Genomic DNA, 20094 nt, shown 5'->3' on the forward strand with positions numbered 1-20094 from the left:
TGCTTGAGGCAGCAATGGGCTTCAAGAAGAGATCTGGAGTCAAAAAGAGCCCATGCCTGTGCGAAGTGAGGATAGAGTTGGTTTTGGAAGAGCTCGAAGCCCGTTCCCACTGTTAAAATAGTCAGACTGAATAAATGGAGAGGAGCGGGGCTGGGGCACCTGTAACACAATAAATCAGGTGAAGGAAACCTGGAGCAAGTGTTTTACTTTTTGTTCTTTGCTAAAGGTGTCAACCACTAAATAAGAAGCTTTAGATGAGGTGGAATGTCATATGGAAGGAAACTGGAGAGAACTCAAGATTGACAAGTGGATTTCCTGTGACATTGCAACCATAAGTCAGATATGTGACATAGTGTGCCACTACGTTGCGGATGAGGTCACCATGTTAAACCGTTCAGTAAACACAGGGTGAAGTCAATAACAAGGGCAACACTGAAGTGTAACACATTGAAAAAAATGAAAGTTAAAAGAACGTCAGAAATCATACACAGTGAATGTTAAAGTTATTCTTTTTATTTTTCACATCCAGTATTAATAGACTACCTTAGGCTTTCTGTAAATTAACTCATTGTAGCAACAAGCTAGCACCATCAGTGCAGTTGTGGGTTGAAGCCAAAGCATGCCTTTTTGATCTGGTACGGTCAGTGTGCAATCTCTTCCTGTTGGTCAGTCATAGAGTGCACTAACAGTGAACAACGGAGAACCCCGCACTATCCTTTCACACTCACCCCAAGCCTAATGCTTCCTAACGAGGGAGAAATAAAACAAAGTCTACAAGCGATCAAATCATATGAAAGATAATTGGGGTGCAATTTGTCTTGGCATCTCATGACAATACACCATGCACGACAGTGTTTCAGGCATCTCCATCGCAAGCTTCAAAGTAGTCAGCATCAAAGATTATTCAAGTTCGAAGATGAGACGATGCAAGCAGAAATCATTGCCAACATTCCTCCAGCCACCGAGATCAAGAAAAAATCCTCCTGGGAGTGAACTCGCCCACTCTGCTTTCTGCGGAATGAGCCAAGTTCCACCTTGTAATTACACTAAGTCACTGAGCTCATACCCCAAGATAAGCTGTTGAGTTACAGTCCACTAGCCTGGGAGGGATCCATCCAGAGAACACATACATCTGCTTAATAGATTGATTTTTAAAAAAAGAAACAAAATAAAACACCACACAAGACACCCAAAAAGGTCATGGCTTCAGAATGACAGCGACTGGCTTCATTGCCACTCAAGTGCATCAGCACAGTCCAACCCCGATATGTACATTTAAATAAATGCATGTGACCGCTCCTGATACTCGGCCAATACACCCAGTGGTCTGTCACCAAACACAGTCATTTCTACACGGACTCGTTTAAAATCTTTGCTCTAGATGCAAAAGAAAAATCAAAAACAGTAAAATGAACGTCCTGCACTCGCTAATGCAACGTACAATGGGTACAGCAGGGAGTGATCATTCTGGCTGTTAAATTTTTTTAAATGTCTTTCTGTGGGGTCACCTCATGAATTCAGTCCAGAGACGCCTCCCTAGTTTGGAAACCCCTCACTCCCAATCACGGAGCTACTGGTACAAATGACAGGGCTGTTAAATTTTCTAATTCCCCAATCCCTCCACCACCCAAAAACAGTTAAACCACATTTGCCATCATAGCTGCCCTATCTACAAATCATTTCCGACACAAAACCGTGTGGATCCTCTTTTCCTTTGAGCTTACCGCTGTCGCGTGTATCAGGCAAGGGTTCAAGTGTGCGCTGCTCACTGAACTTCAAACCCACATCTTTCTGAACCTGCAATGCGATCAGAACTTGGGTTTGATTACACAATAGAATGAAGCAGAGAGAGAGAGTAAATCCATAAATCCACACATTTGCTGGCAACTGCATTTCTGTGGGGTAAACATGCCAAATTTAAACCCACAAATCCTGGATTAAAACCATCATAATACCCACTTATACTGTATGGAAAGGTTTAATGGTGCAACCAGGCACTCCTAGCATCAGTCAGTCATTCCAAGCAACGTGTCGATGCAGCCTGTATACTGCTCAGTCACCAAAGAAACACAACCTGCCAAAATGAATAGTAGTTGCACCTGACAGAACAAAAAAAAATAAAAAATCCGGTCCTCCAGCCACCACTGACATTTTAAAATATTTTATAATACCCTTTGCAAATACCACCTTACCACGGAGCAAATCAGGATACAGTATAATAAAATTTACAGATTAATAAATGTATTGAAGTACATTGCATTGTTATGGTCTTTAAAAATTAAACCTGGAAACATAAATCTGTTACCTCATAAACCTAGTCCATTTCAGATGTCACTGACAGATTGTGCCAGTCCTGGCTGCCCACTTTGACCAAACCAGTTTAACAAGGCTATACCCCTCCTATCCCTCATTCCAAATAGTGGCTTCCACTGCAAAATTACCCTTTTACAGTCTAGTTGTTGGGAGTGCTTTGCAATCCCGAACAGAGATAATTGAAATTAAAACTGATTTACTGATGATCAAAGCTGCCAATTTCTAACCACACCTTCCTTTCCTGGAGGATCTGGCTCTCACTGTGAAATGGTTCTACTGATTCTGGAGTGGAAAATGAACAAACACTAATTATAGCCAATAAAAATAAAACTGTACAGGAACAGACTTGAGTTACTGGACTCGAGTTATTGCTAACACACAAGATCGGTGTTCTACTGGCTCTTTGTGTTCCATAGTTTACCTACTTCGCATTTGACAGAGAACCAAAATGGCTCAATGATGTTCTTAACGATTCTGGTGTCACAGTTGTTCCTGTGCGACTGTGCAACCATGTAGGTTTAGCCTCCTGTTCTTACACAGATTGTGTTACAGAGAACTGAGAAATTAATTTACAAATTCCAGTGTGTCAAAGCTTCAGCTCCGACAGGGGAAGGCGGAGAAGAAAAAGGTAGGGCTCATTCTTGGGTCACGCAAACTTTTCTACTATGATAAAGAAGGTTAAATCTGCTGCAGAATCGTGGGAAAATTCGAGACAAGTGTCAGGATCTTGAGCATACCTCATGTGACTCATTTCTGCTATTACCTTAGTGGGGTCATGGCAGCACAGGAGAAAGTGCTGGCAAGCCAGTGGGTGTGTTTGCTTCAATTAGTTTTGTGCTCATATCCCAATACTCCAGATTTAAAATATTATTAAATAGAACAAAAGGGCATGAGGCACAATCTAACTGGTTCCCGGAATTACCCCACCATTTCCCACCACCTCTCAAACTATATAATCTAGTTTCAACCTGGAGATGGGAGAGCTAGAAACTTTACCTGCAATGCTATTTTCATTCCAAAATGCTACAAGTTAATTTGGTTCCAAAAGGATAAAGCGCAGTAAAGGTCATTTAAACAACAAGGTGACGTAAAGCCACAGGCACATTGAGGAAGTGATTGGTACCCACGATTCTGATGTCATCAGTTGAACTATTTTGACCTGTCCCACCACTTCCAAGTCAGCAGTGTAATACGCCGATGCTAAAAAAGAACTATAACTCACAGCAGTCTCAAATCTGCCCCATGAACGTGCACTGCAGCGCATACCAGCCTTAACTCCGACACCGCCTGGTAATCGCACGCAAAAGTGGCAAGGGTGGGAAAAATGCCACACTGCTGCAGCTTCCCAAGGTAGTGTGTGAGGCATGTTGTTGAGATGGAGCGGAGGATATCTTTACTCTGCAACTGACGCATGCTAGAATCGTGTGCCTGAGCTGACAACGGAGAATGTTCCGTTCCCCAGCACAGGCTCCTTTCACTCCAATCAGCACAACAATTGATGTGAAGAAGTCGCCGATATATACCAGTTTGACGGAAGGTTCATAGCCATGTGTATACAGTGTTTTCAGGTTATGTGACATAAGTGGCACTTAAACTCACACATAACTCAAAGATTGCATGCAGGATACGAAACAAGTTGTAGGTCACAAAGTTGGTCTGACCCATTAGGATCGTTAGATGTAGGCTATCTTCAATAGAGTTCACTTGATGGCATCCACTAACTATACAACTAGCAAAAGGGGAGTGGTGGGGAAAGAAGAAGGCAGCAGGAATAGCAGCATGTACCTTAAAGCAAAAACCATCTCCACCTTGGTTACAAATATACCCCAGGAATTGTCAACGCCGCGGAAGCCTTTATTGGTTCAAAACCACAAACCATACAATGCTTCTCGAAGGATCTTTCTACTCCCATTTACTCTGCCTGCAGATTTGTGGCATCCAGGCCACGTTCCGTGCCAAACCGGAGAATGGCATTGGAGGACCTGGTGAACAGTTGGATAATTCGCGCATGACAGCGAGTGACATCAGTTATTTCATGAACACCGACCGATCCATCCATAACTGGCAGCAAGCGAGTTATGAGAATCTTCTGCATAGGTGAAAGAACTCATTACTTGCTGTCACTAGGGTGCTGAAGTGGGAGGGGGCTAAATGACACCATATACAGTTTACTATCAAAAAAGGTGATACTCAGTGAGGCTGTCATAAAGGATAGTAGTACTGGGGGTTCAATGTAGTCACCATTTTGGGCCACTTGGAATCACTGATTTGTTGGTCACATGTTACTTCAACATTGCCATGGGCAACATGATCACTCAAGTTATTATTCTTTCCACTAAAGAAAATAATTCTAATATCCATAATGTGCACTGGCCACCCGGCTCATCTGTGGTTAACATGGTTCTGGGGCTGCGGTGCACCACAGAGCAGAACATCCGTTAAGTCCCTCATCACGGCCGTTTCCTTGGGTTCGATGAGATTGAATTCCCTGACAAAGATCAGAAAGTGTGTGTACACGGTATTGAGGTGTGGGTACAGTTCAAGGGCCACGACTTCCTTGAAGTGGGCATAGTAGATATGAGCAAGAACGTGGAAGAGGTAGCGGCTGATCTTCTGAACGAGGGATTCAAAGGAACTCGGGAAGTCTTTACCTGTTGGCAAAACAGGAGTTCAGTTAATTCGCAAGAGCAATGGTCCTGGATACGCTTGGACAGTCAGGAGCAAAGACAAGCATGCACACATTGACACAAAACACATTCATGGTGCAGGTGCATCATGTCCCATGTGCAGATGTTGTATGAGAAAGAGGACAAATATAACATTTATACTCTTTTCATTGGATGTACACAAAGCAATCATTTTGAGCTGATTAACGTGGTTAATTTTGGACTTTACAGTCAGTCATTGATCCACAGTCTGCAATCTGAAGTGGTGATGTACTAAGTGAGATGTATTACAAAAGACACCAATACACTACATGTATCTCGATTCTTATAGAGTTCATAGAACCTACAGAGCAGAAGGAGGCCATTCAGCCCATTGAGTCTGCACCGGCCCTTGGAAATAGCACCCTACTTAAGCCCTCACCTCCACCCTATCCCCATAACCCCACCTAGTCTTTTGGACACTAAGGGAAATTTAGCATGGCCAATCCACCTAACCTGCACATCTTTGGACTGTGGGAGGAAACCGGAGCACCCGGAGGAAACCCACGCAGACACGGGGAGAACCATAGAATCCCTACAGTGTCGAAGGAGGCTATTAGGCCCATCATGACTGCACTGCCCCTCTGAAAGAGCACACTATCAAAGCCCCATTTCCCACCTTATCTCCATAACCCCCTAATCCCACCTAACCTGAACATCCCTGGACACTAAGGAGCAATTTTTATCATGGCCAATCCACCTAACCTGCACCTCTTTGGACTGTGGGAGGAAACTGGAGCACCTAGAGGCACACAGACACAGGGAGAAAGTGCAATCACCACACAGACAGTCACTCAAGGCCAGAATTGAACCCGGGTACTTGGAACTGTGAGGCAGCAGTGATAATCACTGTGCCATGTTAGGAAAAGGTTAATGTTCCCTAGTACTTAAGTTGGAATTGGGGTTTCAAATGTTTACGAGACTGAACCAAATATAAAGGGGATACAGGTGGCACTGTGGTGTTGTTGTTGGAGAAGCGATTTACGGGTGGCGAAGATGTCAAGATTGACATGTCAGTTGTTATTATAGTTACCATCGGGGCTTAACAACACAGGTCACTACAATATTTGTTTGCCATGTAATCATTTTGCGAATGAAAGCCAGGGAGTAAAAGTCAAGTTTACAGTAAATTCTTAGATTGTGAGTAAAGTGCAGGCAGATCAGTTTCCTGTTTGCACACAAACGCTCTTTTTGATTTTGGACAGGTAACAGGTAGGAAACACATTAAACAAGGACATACATTTGTTAAATTCATTTTTTAAAAACTCACCATACTTGGTAGGGAAAATTTCCTCATCGGTCAGTAGTTTTTGGATATGCGTCATCACTAGGTCAATATACTGAGGTGCAGTACACTTTATTTTCTTCCCTCGCTCATCTGTCCAGAAGTACTGACTGTTACAATGAGACAAATTATAAGAGACAGGGTGAGTAACATGGAGATCAACAACACATCTGTGTGGCCACGATCACAGTGAGTACATTGTATACTGTTCAACACTAAAGGACATCACAGTGATTCCAAGGCTATCCTCACATCAACAAAAAGCATTTTGTGGAACATAGAAATTTGGCCCCTTAAGCCTGTACTGACATTAGATTCGTACCCTCGTCTAATGCCCTCTCGAATGCCTCGATTGAATCTGCCTCTACCTCACTCCTAGGCAGTGAATTCTAGACCTGAACCACGCGTGTGAAAAAGTTTTTTCTCACATCGCATTCGCTTCTTTTACAAATCACTTTAAAAGTATGGGGACCAAATGTAGTGCCCAAGCTGCTACACAGCTGAGATCAACAGACCGTGTCTCAAACGGGACTTATTGTGGCTCGTGTTGCATGGCACTTGGAGTTGCTAAGCCACAGGGGGAGCTCCACATGGCTTTCTATCAGACAAGTGGGATCACAAGGATACAGGCGCAGCCATTAAAATTTAAACTGTCATCAACAATTGAACAGATGTAAAAGCAACAACATGTGCTACACACCGGCCAAATTACCAGCCAGGTTAACATAACACAATACTCGTTTATACTTGCAGCAGTGTTTGAACACTTCAGCTCAGTCAAATGACAATGGTGCTGCATCGTTATCAGGCAATGACTGCAGAACACAAGTTGCTGCCCTGGAAGAATTTTCCAAGTATACTTTCATATGTCAATGATTTTTTAAAAATCAGCTTTAGGATTGTATTTCTGGGCCGCATGATTTGCTCGTTGCACAGCAACGCTGCCCGAGATGGGGACTGAGCGCCTGCCACATCACTGGGGAAGCAAAATGTTATTATGTTGTTATTGAAAATGATGCTCATTCGATTGGAGGCATTTTCTCCCCCTTCCATGGCTCTCTCTGCATCGCCATGAGCCAAAAGAGGCAGCTGGATTGGTTCCCCCAGGCTGCTCTGTAATGGCAGCATCAGCCCCAACAGGAGAATTCAACAAACTGGATGCTGGTCTTAGAGCATTTCTGGCTCTTCATCCAGCTTTGACCAATGACACAAAGGTCTCCTCGCTTTTTAAAATAAATTTAGAGTTTTTCCCCAATTAAGGGGCAATTTAGCATGGCCAATTCGCCTACCTTGCACATCTTTTGGGTTGTGGGGGCGAGACCCACGCAGACAATGGGAGAATGTGCAAACTCCACACAAAAACAGGGAGGGGGCCGGGATCGAACCCAGGTCCTCAGTGCCGTGAGACAGCAGTGCTAGCCACTGTGCCACCCAAAGGTTTGCTCTCTGTAAGCTGTATGTGAATATGTCTGACCTCCACATTTCCTCTTTGTGTACTCCATGGAGCCAGTGTTGATCCTTTGAGCACATTGGCAATGGCCTCATCTGCGATTTCAGCTGTTAAATGCACCTTAAATGTATCACATCATCAAAGGGAGGTGGTGGCATAGTGCTAATGTCACTGGACTAGTAATCCAGAGGCCCAGGCGAATACTCTGGGGACAGGAGTTCAAATCCTACCATAGCTGCAATTAAGTATCACCAGCACTGGTTCACTGATGCCCTTTAAAGAAGAAAATCTGCTTTCCTTACTTCGTCTGGCTACATGGGACTCCAGACTCTCAGCAACAAGACTGACTCTGAAATGGCCTCTACCTCCTTGTTAATTGGAATAGATTTCAAACAGATCTACCAACTCAAAACTGGGCATCCACGAGGTGCTGTGGGCCAGCAAAATTGTACTCAACCATAATCTGTAACCTCATGGCCAGGCATAGCCCCCATTCTACCATTACCATCAAGATGGGGAAATTGACCCTGGTTCAATGAAGAGTCCAGGGGTAGGTCTCATCATATCTAGAATGAGGGGTCAACCTGGTAAAGCTATTTGAATGCCAAACAGTGTAAGCAAGTAATCCCACAACCACCGGATCAGACCCAAGCTCTGCAGTCCTACCACATCCAGTCATGAGTGGTGGTGGACAATTAAACAACTAAGTGGAGGCAGAGGAAGCTCCACAAATATCCCCATCCTCAGTGATGAGGGAGGCAAGCACATCAGCACAAAAGACAAGACTGAAGCCAGAAGTGCTGACTGGATGATCCATCATGACCTTCTCCTGGGGTCCACAGCATCACATATGTCAGTCTTCACCCAATTCAATTCACTTCATGTGATATCAAGAAATGGCTGAAGGCACTGGATACCGCAAAGGTTATAGGCTCTGATAACATTCTGGCAATAATACTGAAGGCTTGTGCTCTAGAACTAGCCACACCTCTCACCAAGCTGTTCCAGTGCAACATTGGCATCTATCTGTCCAGAAAAGCAAGACAAATCCAAACCAGCCAATTACTGCCCCATCAGTCTACTCTCAATCATCAGCAAAATAACAGAAGGGGTGTCCTCTCCAGTGGCACTTACTCAGTAATAACCTGCTCAGTTAGAGTTCCATCAGTGCCACTCAGCTCTTAACACCACTGCAGTCTTTGTCCAAAAATGGACAAAAGAGCTAAACTCAAGGGGTGAGAGGAGACTCACTGTCCTTGACATCCAGGAAGCATTTGAACAAGAATGGCATCAAGAAGCCCTCACAAAATTGGAGGCAATGGGAATCAGGAGGAAAAAACACTTGCACAGGTTGGAGTCATAGAATTTACAGTGCAAAGGAGGCCATTCAGCCCACTGAGTCTGCACCGGCCCTTGGAAACAGCATCCCACATAAGACCACCTCCACCCTATTCCCGTAACCCAGTAACCCCACCCAACCTATTTTGGACAGCAAGGGCAATTTATGATGGCCAATCCACCTAACCAACACATCTTTGGACGGTGGGAGGAAACCGGAGCACCCGGAGGAAACCCACGCGCACACTGGGAGAACGTGCAGACTCCGCACAGACAGTGACCCAAGTCGGGAATCGAAGCGGGCTCGGGTGTTCGCGCACTTGAAGGGACTGAAGGCAGACGTGGCAATGCTCCAAGAGACACACTTGAAGGTGGCGGACCAGGTCAGGTTAAGAAAGGGATGGGTAGGACAGGTATTTCACTCTGGATTGGACACGAAAAATAGAGGGGTGGCAATGCTGGTGGGAAAGCATGTGTCATTTGAGGCCAAGACTATCGTAGCGGATAATGGAGGGAAATATGTGATGGTGAGTGGTAGGTTGCAAGGGACGTGGGTGGTGTTGGTAAATGTATACGCCCCGAACTGGGATGATGCTGGATTTATGAAGCGCATGTTGGGGCGAGGCAGGGGTGCCCCCTGTCCCCCCTGTTGTTTGCATTGGCGATCGAACCCTTGTCCATATCACTTAGGGAGTCTAAGAAATGGAGGGGGATAGTCCGCGGGGGAGAGGAGCATCGGGTATCGCTATATGCAGATGACCTGCTGCTATACGTGGCGGACCCAATGGAGGGGATGGTGGAGGTCATGCAGACTCTGAAGGAGTTTGGAGAGTTCTCGGGCTACAAGCTTAATGTAGAGAAGAGTGAGCTTTTTGTATTACAGGCAGGGGACCAAGAAAGAGGGATAGGGGACCTACCGCTGAGGAGGGCGGAGAGGAGTTTTCGGTATCTGGGGATCCAGATAGCCAGAAGTTGGGGGGCCCTACATAAACTGAATTTGACGAGGGTGGTGGAGCAAATGGAGGAGGATTTTAAAAGATGGGACATGCTCCCGCTCTCGCTGGCGGGTAGGGTGCAGTCGGTCAAACTGGTGGTCCTTCCGAGGTTTTTGTTCGTGTTTCAGTGCCTCCCCATCGTGATCACCAAGGGCTTTTTCAAGAGCGTAGGTAGGAGTATTATGGGGTATGTGTGGGCAAATAAGACCCCGAGGGTTAGGAGAGGGTTCTTGGAACGCAACAGGGACTGAGGAGGGTTGGCTTTGCCAAACCTAGGGAGTTACTACTGGGCAGCAAACGTGGCGATGATCCGCAGGTGGGTCATGGAGGGAGAGGGGGCAGCATGGAAGAGGATGGAGATGGCGTCCTGTAAAGGAACGAGCCTGGGGGCGTTGGTAACGGCACCGCTGCCGCTCTCGCCGACAAAATACACAAGCCCGGTGGTGGCGGCAACACTAAGGATCTGGGGCCAGTGGAGAAGGCACAGGGGTGCAATGGGAGCATCGGTGTGGTCCCCGATCAGGGGTAACCACCGGTTTGTCCTGGGGAAGATGGACGGGGGGTTCCAAGGCTGGCATCGGGCGGGGATAAGAAGATTGGGGGACCTGTTCATTGATGGGACATTTGTGAGCCTAGGGGCACTGGAGGAGAAATTTGAGTTACCCCCGGGAAATGCATTTAGATATATGCAGGTGAGGGCTTTTGTGAGGCGACAGGTGAGGGAATTTCCGTTGCTCCCGGCACAAGAAGTTCAAGATAGGGTGATCTCGGGGGTATGGGCAGGGGAGGGCAAAGTGTCGGAAATATACCAAGAGATTAAAGAAGAGGGGGAAGCGCTAGTAGAAGAATTGAAAGGTAAATGGGAGGAGGAGCTGGGGGAGGAGATTGAGGAAGGGCTATGGGCTGATGCCCTGGGTAGGGTTAATACCTCTTCCTCGTGTGCCAGGCTCAGTCTGATACAATTTAAGGTTGTTCACAGAGCGCATTTGACGAGGGCGAGGCTGAGTAGGTTCTTTGGGGTAGAGGATAGATGTGAAAGATGTTCAGGGAGCCCGGCGAACCATGTCCATATGTTCTGGTCATGCCCGGCACTGGAGGGGTTCTGGAGAGGTGTGGCGGGAGTAATATCCCAGGTGGTGAAAGTCCGGGTCAAGCCAAGCTGGGGACTAGCAATATTTGGAGTAGTGGATGAGCCGGGAGTGCAGGAGGCGAAAGAGGCCGGAATTCTGGCCTTTGCGTCCCTAGTAGCCCGGCGAAGGGTCTTGCTATTGTGGAAGGAGGCGAAGCCCCCTAGCCTGGAGGCCTGGATTAACGACATCATAAAATTGGAGAGAATTAAGTTTGCTTTGAGAGGGTCTGCACAGGGTTTTTACAGGCGGTGGCAACCGTTCCTAGAATATCTCGCGGAGCGTTAGAAGAAGGTCGGTCAGCAGCAGCAGCAACCGGGGGGGGGGGGGGGGGGGAAACGAGAGATTGTTTGAGGGGATGGACGAGCGGGAGATGGCATGGAGGGTGGGGAGAAACGGCACGTGCGGCCAGTGTATAGAGCTATGTAAATATACCATCTTGCCATGTATATATCTTGCTCAGGGAGATTTTGTGTTATTTTGTTACGGGGGGGGGGGGGCGTTATTGTTTGTAAGGGGAAAAAATTGTGTTGTTAAAAAACCTTAATAAAAAATATATATATATTTTTTTAAAGTCGGGAATCGAACCTGGGACCCTGGAGCTGTGAAGCAACTGTGATAACCACCGTGCTACCGAGTGCTATACGTAGCACAAAGATGGTTCTCGTTGTCAATCATCTCAGTCTCAGGCCATCTTTGCAGGAGGGGGGCAGCACGGTGGTGGTGGTTAGCACGGCTGCCTCACAGCGCCGAGGTCCCAGGTTCGATTCCGGCTCTGGGTCACTGTCCGTGTGGAGTTTGCACATTCTCCCCGTGTTTGCCTGGGTTTCACCCCCATACCCAAAGATGTGCAGGGTGGGTGGATTGGCCACGCTAAATTGCCCCTAAATTGGAAAAAATGAATTGGGTACTCTAAAATCTAAAAAGAAAATCTTTGCAGGAGTTCCAGAGGATATTGCCCGAGGCCCAACCACCTTCAGCTGCTTTATCAATCACCTTCCCTTTCCCTCCATCAGAAGGTTGAAAGTGGGGATGTTCACTGATGATTGCAGAATGTTTATGACTCCTCAGATACGAAAGAAATCCAGGTACACATACGGCAAGACCTGGACAACAGTCAGGCTTCTGTTGATAAGTGGCAAATAAAATTTGTGCCACATAAGTGCCAGTCAATTACCTCTGGCATTCAATGGCATTACCATTACTAAATTCTCCATTATTAACATCCTGGGGATTACCATTGACCCTATAAATACTGTGGCTACAAGAGCAGGCCAGAGGCTGGGAATTCTGTGGCAATATCATCCTGGCAGCTTGAACAATATCATAGCAGCTTGAACATTAGCGCCTGCACCACCGTTAAACATCTACAGCGTTTTTAAACCTCCCCCCCCGGGACTCACTTTTGCCAACCAGCTGACCTTCATGACCCACGCTGGATGACCTTCGGGGACTACACCAGCTGACCTTCGCAACTCACGTCACCACTTAACCTTTATTGCAAAAGGACTGCCTGCTTGGTCCTTACGAACTCACTCCAATCAGGTTCACAAGGGGAGATGGCAATGTGTTCAGGTGTTTAGCCAGTTCCTTTGTGCCGTCTTCATCATTCTGAGGACGGAAAATCCAACCTCGCACATGTAGGTTGTCATTTTTTTTTTTTTTTTTTTTTTATATAAACTTAAGAGTGCCCAATTATTTTTTTTTCCAATTGAGGGGCAATTTAGCGTGACATTTAGCCAATCCACCTAACCTGCACATCTTTGGGTTGTGGGGGTGAAACCCACGCAGACACGGGGAGAATGTGCAAACTCCACACGGACAGTAACCCAGGGCTGGGATTCGAACCTGGGTCCTCAGTGCCGTAGTCCCAGGGGTAACCACTGTACCACCTACATGTAGGTTGTCATGACGAACAATGGGAATAAAATGCTTGTTTTATCAGCACTAGACGCTCCTGGGAGAAGCTAATCCTGAATGCTGACAGCTTCATGGGCTTTAGACATGTTTTGATGTGCTATCACAGATCAGGTACAGCAGTGTAGTCTTTTATTTTGGAGTCAACTGTAAGTTAATAACTGACTCTGGGGTCTCAACCGCAAAAGGAATTTTTTCACCCACTACTTCTCTTTCAAAATCTGAAACTTCTCTTATTTGCCAGTACTTTCCTGCATGTAACACACATGGGCTTTGCATCCTTATTTGACAAAACCATACCTCAAGAAATCATCTTTATACTGCTTTGTTCCCAAGTTAAGTTTCTTATTTGAAGGCTGTTAACCAGAGGCTCTGTACAGAACTAAGACTAGCATTGCTCTGCCTGAGCAGCATCTCCAGCAGATTCAGATGCAAGATCCTGTCCAGTATGCACTCTGCCTATTTGTGTCTCTCGCCGTCCCTTACTTGAAAAAAAATGATTCATCTTCACAGTCCTCTTGCCTTGCTTTCCAACAGCTAGAAAATGGAAGAGGCTCAACCCCATGATTTGGCGTTAAAAGCACATACACAGGGGGCGCTTGACACCCAGTGTGCAGGGTGCATGACCCGCTCACTGCTGCCGCTTCTGCCTGGAAGACTGCACACAGCCTCATTTCTTCTCATTTAAAAGGTGGTAGCGGCGGCTGTTATCAATAAAAATGCCGGCAAGGTTAATTGGGCACTTCCCCCGCGATGAGGACCCCCGTGGGAATGCCGCGACCGATCGCATGGCGACCGTTCCAAAACCCACCCACGGGTCGGACCTGCACTTTGAAAGACCCTGATCTACAAGATGCACTGCAGCAATTCTCCTTCGACAGTACCTTCCAAACCCGCGACCTCTATCACCCAGAAGTGCAAGGGCAGCAAGCACATGGGAATACCACCACCTGCAACTTCCCCTCCAGGCCATTTGGAAGTATACCGCCATTCCTTCATTGTCACCGGGCCAAAGTCCTGGATATCTCACCCGAGCATGTAAGCGTACCTATACTGCCACATGGACTGAAGCAGTTCAAGAAGGCAGCTCATCATGACCTGCTCAGGGGAGTTTAGTGATGGGCAATAAATTCTGGCCCAGCTAATGACACACATATCCCGTGAAATAACATTTTCTTTTTTTTTTAAGTTGATCATTTAATTTTTTTTTTTTTAAGTTGATCACTGTAGGGAATTGTTCTAGTTAAAAAAGACTCAAGTACATAAAATACACAGTGCATAACGCTAAGTACTTACATGTTACATGCATTCATCACTGGACAGGTCTCTGCTGTGCAGAACTCAGAGATTGCACTGTACTGCAGATTTATGTGATTGAAGAATGTCATTGCTATCAAAACAAAAATAATTAGGAACACATGTGTGAGACAATGGTACAATCTAAATTAATTATTGTAATAACAATGCCCTGCTTTATTTTCAATGGCTGCTCCTATATCTAAAAAGTAGCACTACAACAATGGTATCTGACACTAGAATCTTAAGCTTGAGATTCTGATGGTTTTTATATCTCTTCTATTTCTCCACACGCTATGTTAGAGAGTAATCCTCTCCAATGTCTCTGTCCGGGAACTTTCAACGTATGACACACCAGCAATCAATGTCTCACCCTGGTTTCCCTGTCGCCCTGCCCCCCCCCCCCCCCCCCCCCCCGCTCATCCCTGAAAACGATGGTTTCATGGGCACCAGCATTTCTTTTTTTTCCTTCTTTTTTATAAATTTAGAGTACCCAATTCATTTTTTTTTCCGATTAAGGGGCAATTTAGCTTGGTCAATCCACCTAACCTGCACATCTTTGGGTTGGGCACCAGCATTTCTTAGTGCCTTCTCCCACACAAGAGTCTGCAGCACCTGAAAGCTGTTCAGCTGTGGAAGGAATCAAAGCAGATCCGAATATTGTCCTCTCCCAAAGTCCGGGCGGCATGGTAGCACAGTGGTTAGCAATGTTGCTTCAGGTCCCGGGTTCAATTCCCGCTTGGGTCACTGTCTGTGCGGTTTCTGCATGTTCTCCCAGTGTCTGCATGGGTTTCCTCCGGGTGCTCCGGTTTCCTCCCACAAATCCCAAAAGACATGCTGTTCGGTGAATTGGACATTCTGAATTCTCCTTCCGTGTACCCGAACAGGCACGGGGTGTGTCGACTAGGGGCTTTTCACAGTAACTTCAATGCAGTGTTAATGTAAGCCTACTTGTGACAATAATAAAGATTAGTATTAAAAGGGATCCATGACTTGCTGAATTTCCTCTTTTTAATGCAAACAGTCTTGAGAACAACAGATCTACTACCGACCAGGCTGACACCAGCTAACCTTGCACACCCCAAGTATCAGTCCTGGCACCTAATGGTCTGAATGGCTCAGTGCCACACCGTGCAGAGTATTTATACCCAAGAAGCCGGCCAATGAGCACAAGGTCAATAGGGCTGCATTAGTATTTTTCCGGTCTGTGTAAATGTGCTCGGAGGCTGCAGAGCGATTTACAATGCAACTGACAACTCAGTGGAGGCAGTCTATTGAACCTATAGGAATTATGTTGAAGTCAAGAATGAAGCACAAGTCTTTAATGGGAGTGTTCGCAATGGTACAAGGCAAAAGAATGGGAAATCAATACTTCACGTTAATGGCTTCACTGCCTGAAGGAGGGAGCCGGAGAGTTTCCAGTTCAGTCTTGACTGGTGTACCATCATTGAGTAAAGAATGCATTACTAGAGCAGATTGCTCAAGAAACTGGTTATACTTTTACTGACCCCCTCCAGTGACTCACAGTCAAGATTTGTGGTTTATGGAAGAAAAAGGTATAACGGGAGAATGTGACGCTGAAAACACAGATCTCCTAACAGAGCGGCTGAAGGCAGTAACAGAGCGGCTGAAGGCAGTAACAGAGCGGCTGAAGGCAGTAACAGAGTGGCTGAAGGCAGTAACAGAGTGGCTGAAGGCAGTAACAGAGCGGCTGAAGGCAGTAACAGAGCGGCTGAAGGCAGTAACAGAGCGGCTGAAGGCAGTACCACCTCAAAGGATATGGGCAGCAGACATATGGGAACATCACGACCTGTAATTTCTCCTCAAAACCACACACCATCCTGACTTGTAACTATGACATTCCTTCACTGTTGCTGGGTCAAAATCCTGGAACTGCTCCCCCTAACAGCAATGTAGGTGTACCTACACCATATGGACTGCAGTGGTTTAAGAAGGCAGCTCACCACCACCTTCCCAAGGGCAATTAGGGATGAGCAGTAAAACGTTGATTTAGCCAGCGACATCTGCATCCCATGATAAATATATTTTTTAAGGAAAATTAGTACTAAAGGCAGCATTTAATCTATAGCTATTTACACTCACTCCTTTTGAGCTTTCTATACCAAGCACCACGTCCTGGACAAAAGGAGAGATTCAACTGATCTGCTCTCAGGCCTTTGCAAATACCTTCCTTAGAAGGTCACTGGGACATTTGCAAGAGCGGGGCATCAGGTGGCGCAGTGGTTAGCACTGCTGTCTCACGGCACCGAGGTGCCAAGTTCGATCCCAGCTCTGATTTTGATTTGATTTATTGTCACATGTACCGAAGTACAGTGAAAATTATTTTTCTGCGGCCGAGGGAACGTACACAGTACGTACATAGTAGACAAAAGAATAATCATCAGAGAACATTGACAAATGGTATATCGACAAACAGTGATTGGTTACAGTGCGGAACAAGGGGCCAAACAAAGCAAATACATTAGCAAGAGCAGCATAGTGCGTCGTGAAGTGTTCTTACAGGGAACAGTTAAGTCCGAGGGGGAGTTGTTGAGGAGTCTTGTAGCTGTGGGGAAGAAGCTGTCCTATGACTGGATGAGCCTTACTTCAGTGGTAGGGAAATTACTGGAGAGAATTCTTCGAGACAGGATCTACTCCCATTTGGAAGCAAATGGACGTATTAGTGAGAGGCAGCACGGTTTTGTGAAGGGAAGGTCGTGTCTCACTAACTTGATTGAGTTTTTCGAGGAGGTCACTAAGATGATTGATGCAGGTAGGGCAGTAGATGTTGTCTATATGGACTTCAGTAAGGCCTTTGACAAGGTCCCTCATGGTAGACTAGTACAAAAGGTGAAGTCACACGGGATCAGGGGTGAACTGGCAAGGTGGATACAGAACTGGCTAGGCCATAGAAGGCAGAGGGTAGCAATGGAGGGATGCTTTTCTCATTGGAGGGCTGTGACCAGTGGTGTTCCACAGGGATCAGTTCTGGGACCTTTGCTCTTTGTAGTATATATAAATGATTTGGAGGAAAATGTAACTGGTCTGATTAGTAAGTTTGCAGACGACACAAAGGTTGGTGGAATTGCGGATAGCGATGAGGACTGTCTGAGGATACAGCAGGATTTAGATTGTCTGGAGACTTGGGCGGAGAGATGGCAGATGGAGTTTAATCCGGACAAATGTGAGGTAATGCATTTTGGAAGGGCTAATGCAGGTAGGGAATATACAGTGAATGGTAGAACCCTCAAGAGTATTGAAAGTCAAAGAGATCTAGGAGTACAGGTCCACAGGTCATTGAAAGGGGCAACACAGGTGGAGAAGGTAGTCAAGAAGGCATACGGCATGCTTGCCTTCATTGGCCGGGGCATTGAGTATAAGAATTGGCAAGTCATGTTGCAGCTGTATAGAACCTTAGTTAGGCCACACTTGGAGTATAGTGTTCAGTTCTGGTCGCCACACTACCAGAAGGATGTGGAGGCTTTAGAGAGGGTGCAGAAGAGATTTACGAGAATGTTGCCTGGTATGGAGGGCATAAGCTATGAGGAGCGATTGAATAAACTCGGTTTGTTCTCACTGGAACGAAGGAGGTTGAGGGGCGACCTGATAGAGGTATACAAAATTATGAGGGGCATAGACAGAGTGGATAGTCAGAGGCTTTTCCCCAGGGTAGAGGGGTCAATTACTAGGGGGCATAGGTTTAAGGTGAGAGGGGCAAAGTTTAGAGTAGATGTACGAGGCAAGTTTTTTACGCAGAGGGTAGTGGGTGCCTGGAACTCACTACCGGAGGAGGTAGTGGAAGCAGGGACGATAGGGACATTTAAGGGGCATCTTGACAAATACATGAATAGGATGGGAATAGAAGGATACGGACCCAGGAAGTGTAGAAGATTGTAGTTTAGTCGGGCAGTATGGTCGGCACGGGCTTGGAGGGCCGAAGGGCCTGTTCCTGTGCTGTACATTTCTTTGTTCTTTGTTCTTTTGGATGGGCGAGTCTTCAGACTCCTGTACCTTCTGCCTGATGGAAGGGTTTGGAAGAAGGCAATGCCTGGGTGGGAGGGGTCTCTGATAATGCTGTCTGCCTTCCTGAGGCAGGGGGAGGTGTATACAGAATCAATGTGGGGGTGGCAAGCTTGTGTGATGCGTTGGGCTGAGTTATGATTCACCGCACTCTGGGCTCTGGGTCACTGTCCGTGTGGAGTTTGCACATTCTCCCTGTGTTTGCCCCCACAACCCAAAAGATGTGCAGGGTAGGTGGATTGGCCACGCTAAATTGCCCCTTAATTGGAAAAAATGAATTGGGTGCACTAAATTTATTTTAAAAAGCATTTGCAAGAGCATCTACAAGATGACTGGCTCGCCCAATTTCACTTAAATCTCCCCTCGCTGCTAGCCTTTGCCTGAACATATCTAGGAAATCATTATAAGGAGAATTGGTAGAGAATAAACTCCATTCCAATCAAACATTAACCCTGAAGCACCAATGTCACCATACCATTCCCTCGCTGGGAACCTTTAGTTTATTGTGAGGTTTACTCACTGTTATTGGCCAACCATTCATTCTGGTCGATTTCTCTGGGCAAGCTCACGAGCATGGGCAAATCTGCATCAGACACTCGGGCTGAGGTGTACTCTGCCTCCAGATACAACTTTTTCTCTTCAGTCGAAGGAAGTTTTTCATCTGACTTTGATTTTGCAGTCTTCCTGGGGGAGAAAAAGATAAACTATAAATAAATTCAGAAATAGGTTTCAAACACTACATCATAAAACATGTTCTAGGTACAAGTCAGTGATGTTCTCTGTTAGCCTAGTCTACCGCCATTAGTCATTTTAAAAAGAATTTGAGTACCCAATTATTTTTTTCCAATTAAAGGGCAATTTAGCTTGGCCAATCCCCCTACCCTGAACATCTTTGGGTTGTGGGGGCAAAACCTCCACACGGACGGTGACCCAGAGCCGGGATTGAACCTGGGATCTTAGCGCCGTAGGCAGCAGTGCTAACCACTGCGCCGCCCCGCCGCCATTAGTCATAAACAGCACAGAGCTCATTGATAGTGTCCATAAGAATGAGAGTTCGCTGGTTAGATTACATGACTCTAATCAATTTCCAATTTATACCATGACAAACTATAATGTTAATGCTGGTCCTGTGAAGATACCGCCAAGTACACGACCACCAGAGTTGGCACTTTTCCCAACTCCATTTTGTAGGCATTTTCCCCTATGATTATTGCAATTCCCTCCATCATTAGTGCATGTCTCCTCGCCCAGATCTCCTTTACAATAACGCAACCCTGGTGTGAAGAGGTTACACATAAACAGAAGCAATTTTCCCAAGCATTGTAAATTACCCATATCAGACATGTCACAGCATTCCAACTCTTAAAAAACAAACACAGAAGTAGATTCTGAAAATTATGCAACTGTTTTTCAAAGAATACAAAATAAATGAGGGATCATCTGAAAACAATGTGGTTGAAATTGAGAGTTCAGTATCTGAGCCAATTCGTTTTTGCGGTGCCGTGCATTAGCGTGCCCCCATGCAGTAGCACAAAAATGCATTTAAAGAAAAACAAACTCTGGTTGTTCTGCTCACTTCATTGCACAAGGTCATTACATACATACAGAAATACAGTGCAGAAGGAGGCCATTCGGCCCATTGAGTCTG

At 46.0% G+C, this 20094-nt stretch overlaps 1 protein-coding gene across 2 annotated transcripts in view; it reads right to left on the reverse strand.

The window, feature by feature from the left end:
* Window positions 1-491: 491 nt before the first annotated feature.
* Window positions 492-20094, reverse strand: part of LOC140403941 (MOB kinase activator 2-like) — a 72096-nt gene continuing 52493 nt past the window's right edge. For both annotated transcript variants that reach the window (XM_072492225.1, XM_072492224.1), the window contains exons 2-5: window positions 18967-19130; window positions 14427-14520; window positions 6289-6413; window positions 492-4964 (exon numbers count right to left, since the gene is read on the reverse strand). In XM_072492225.1, the coding sequence (XP_072348326.1) occupies window positions 4696-4964; window positions 6289-6413; window positions 14427-14520; window positions 18967-19130 (652 nt within the window). In that variant the 3' untranslated portion in view covers window positions 492-4695. The remainder of the gene's footprint in view (window positions 4965-6288; window positions 6414-14426; window positions 14521-18966; window positions 19131-20094) is intronic.

The sequence above is a fragment of the Scyliorhinus torazame genome, chromosome 29 (assembly GCF_047496885.1).
Source record: "Scyliorhinus torazame isolate Kashiwa2021f chromosome 29, sScyTor2.1, whole genome shotgun sequence".
Taxonomy (NCBI): Eukaryota; Metazoa; Chordata; class Chondrichthyes; order Carcharhiniformes; family Scyliorhinidae; genus Scyliorhinus; species Scyliorhinus torazame.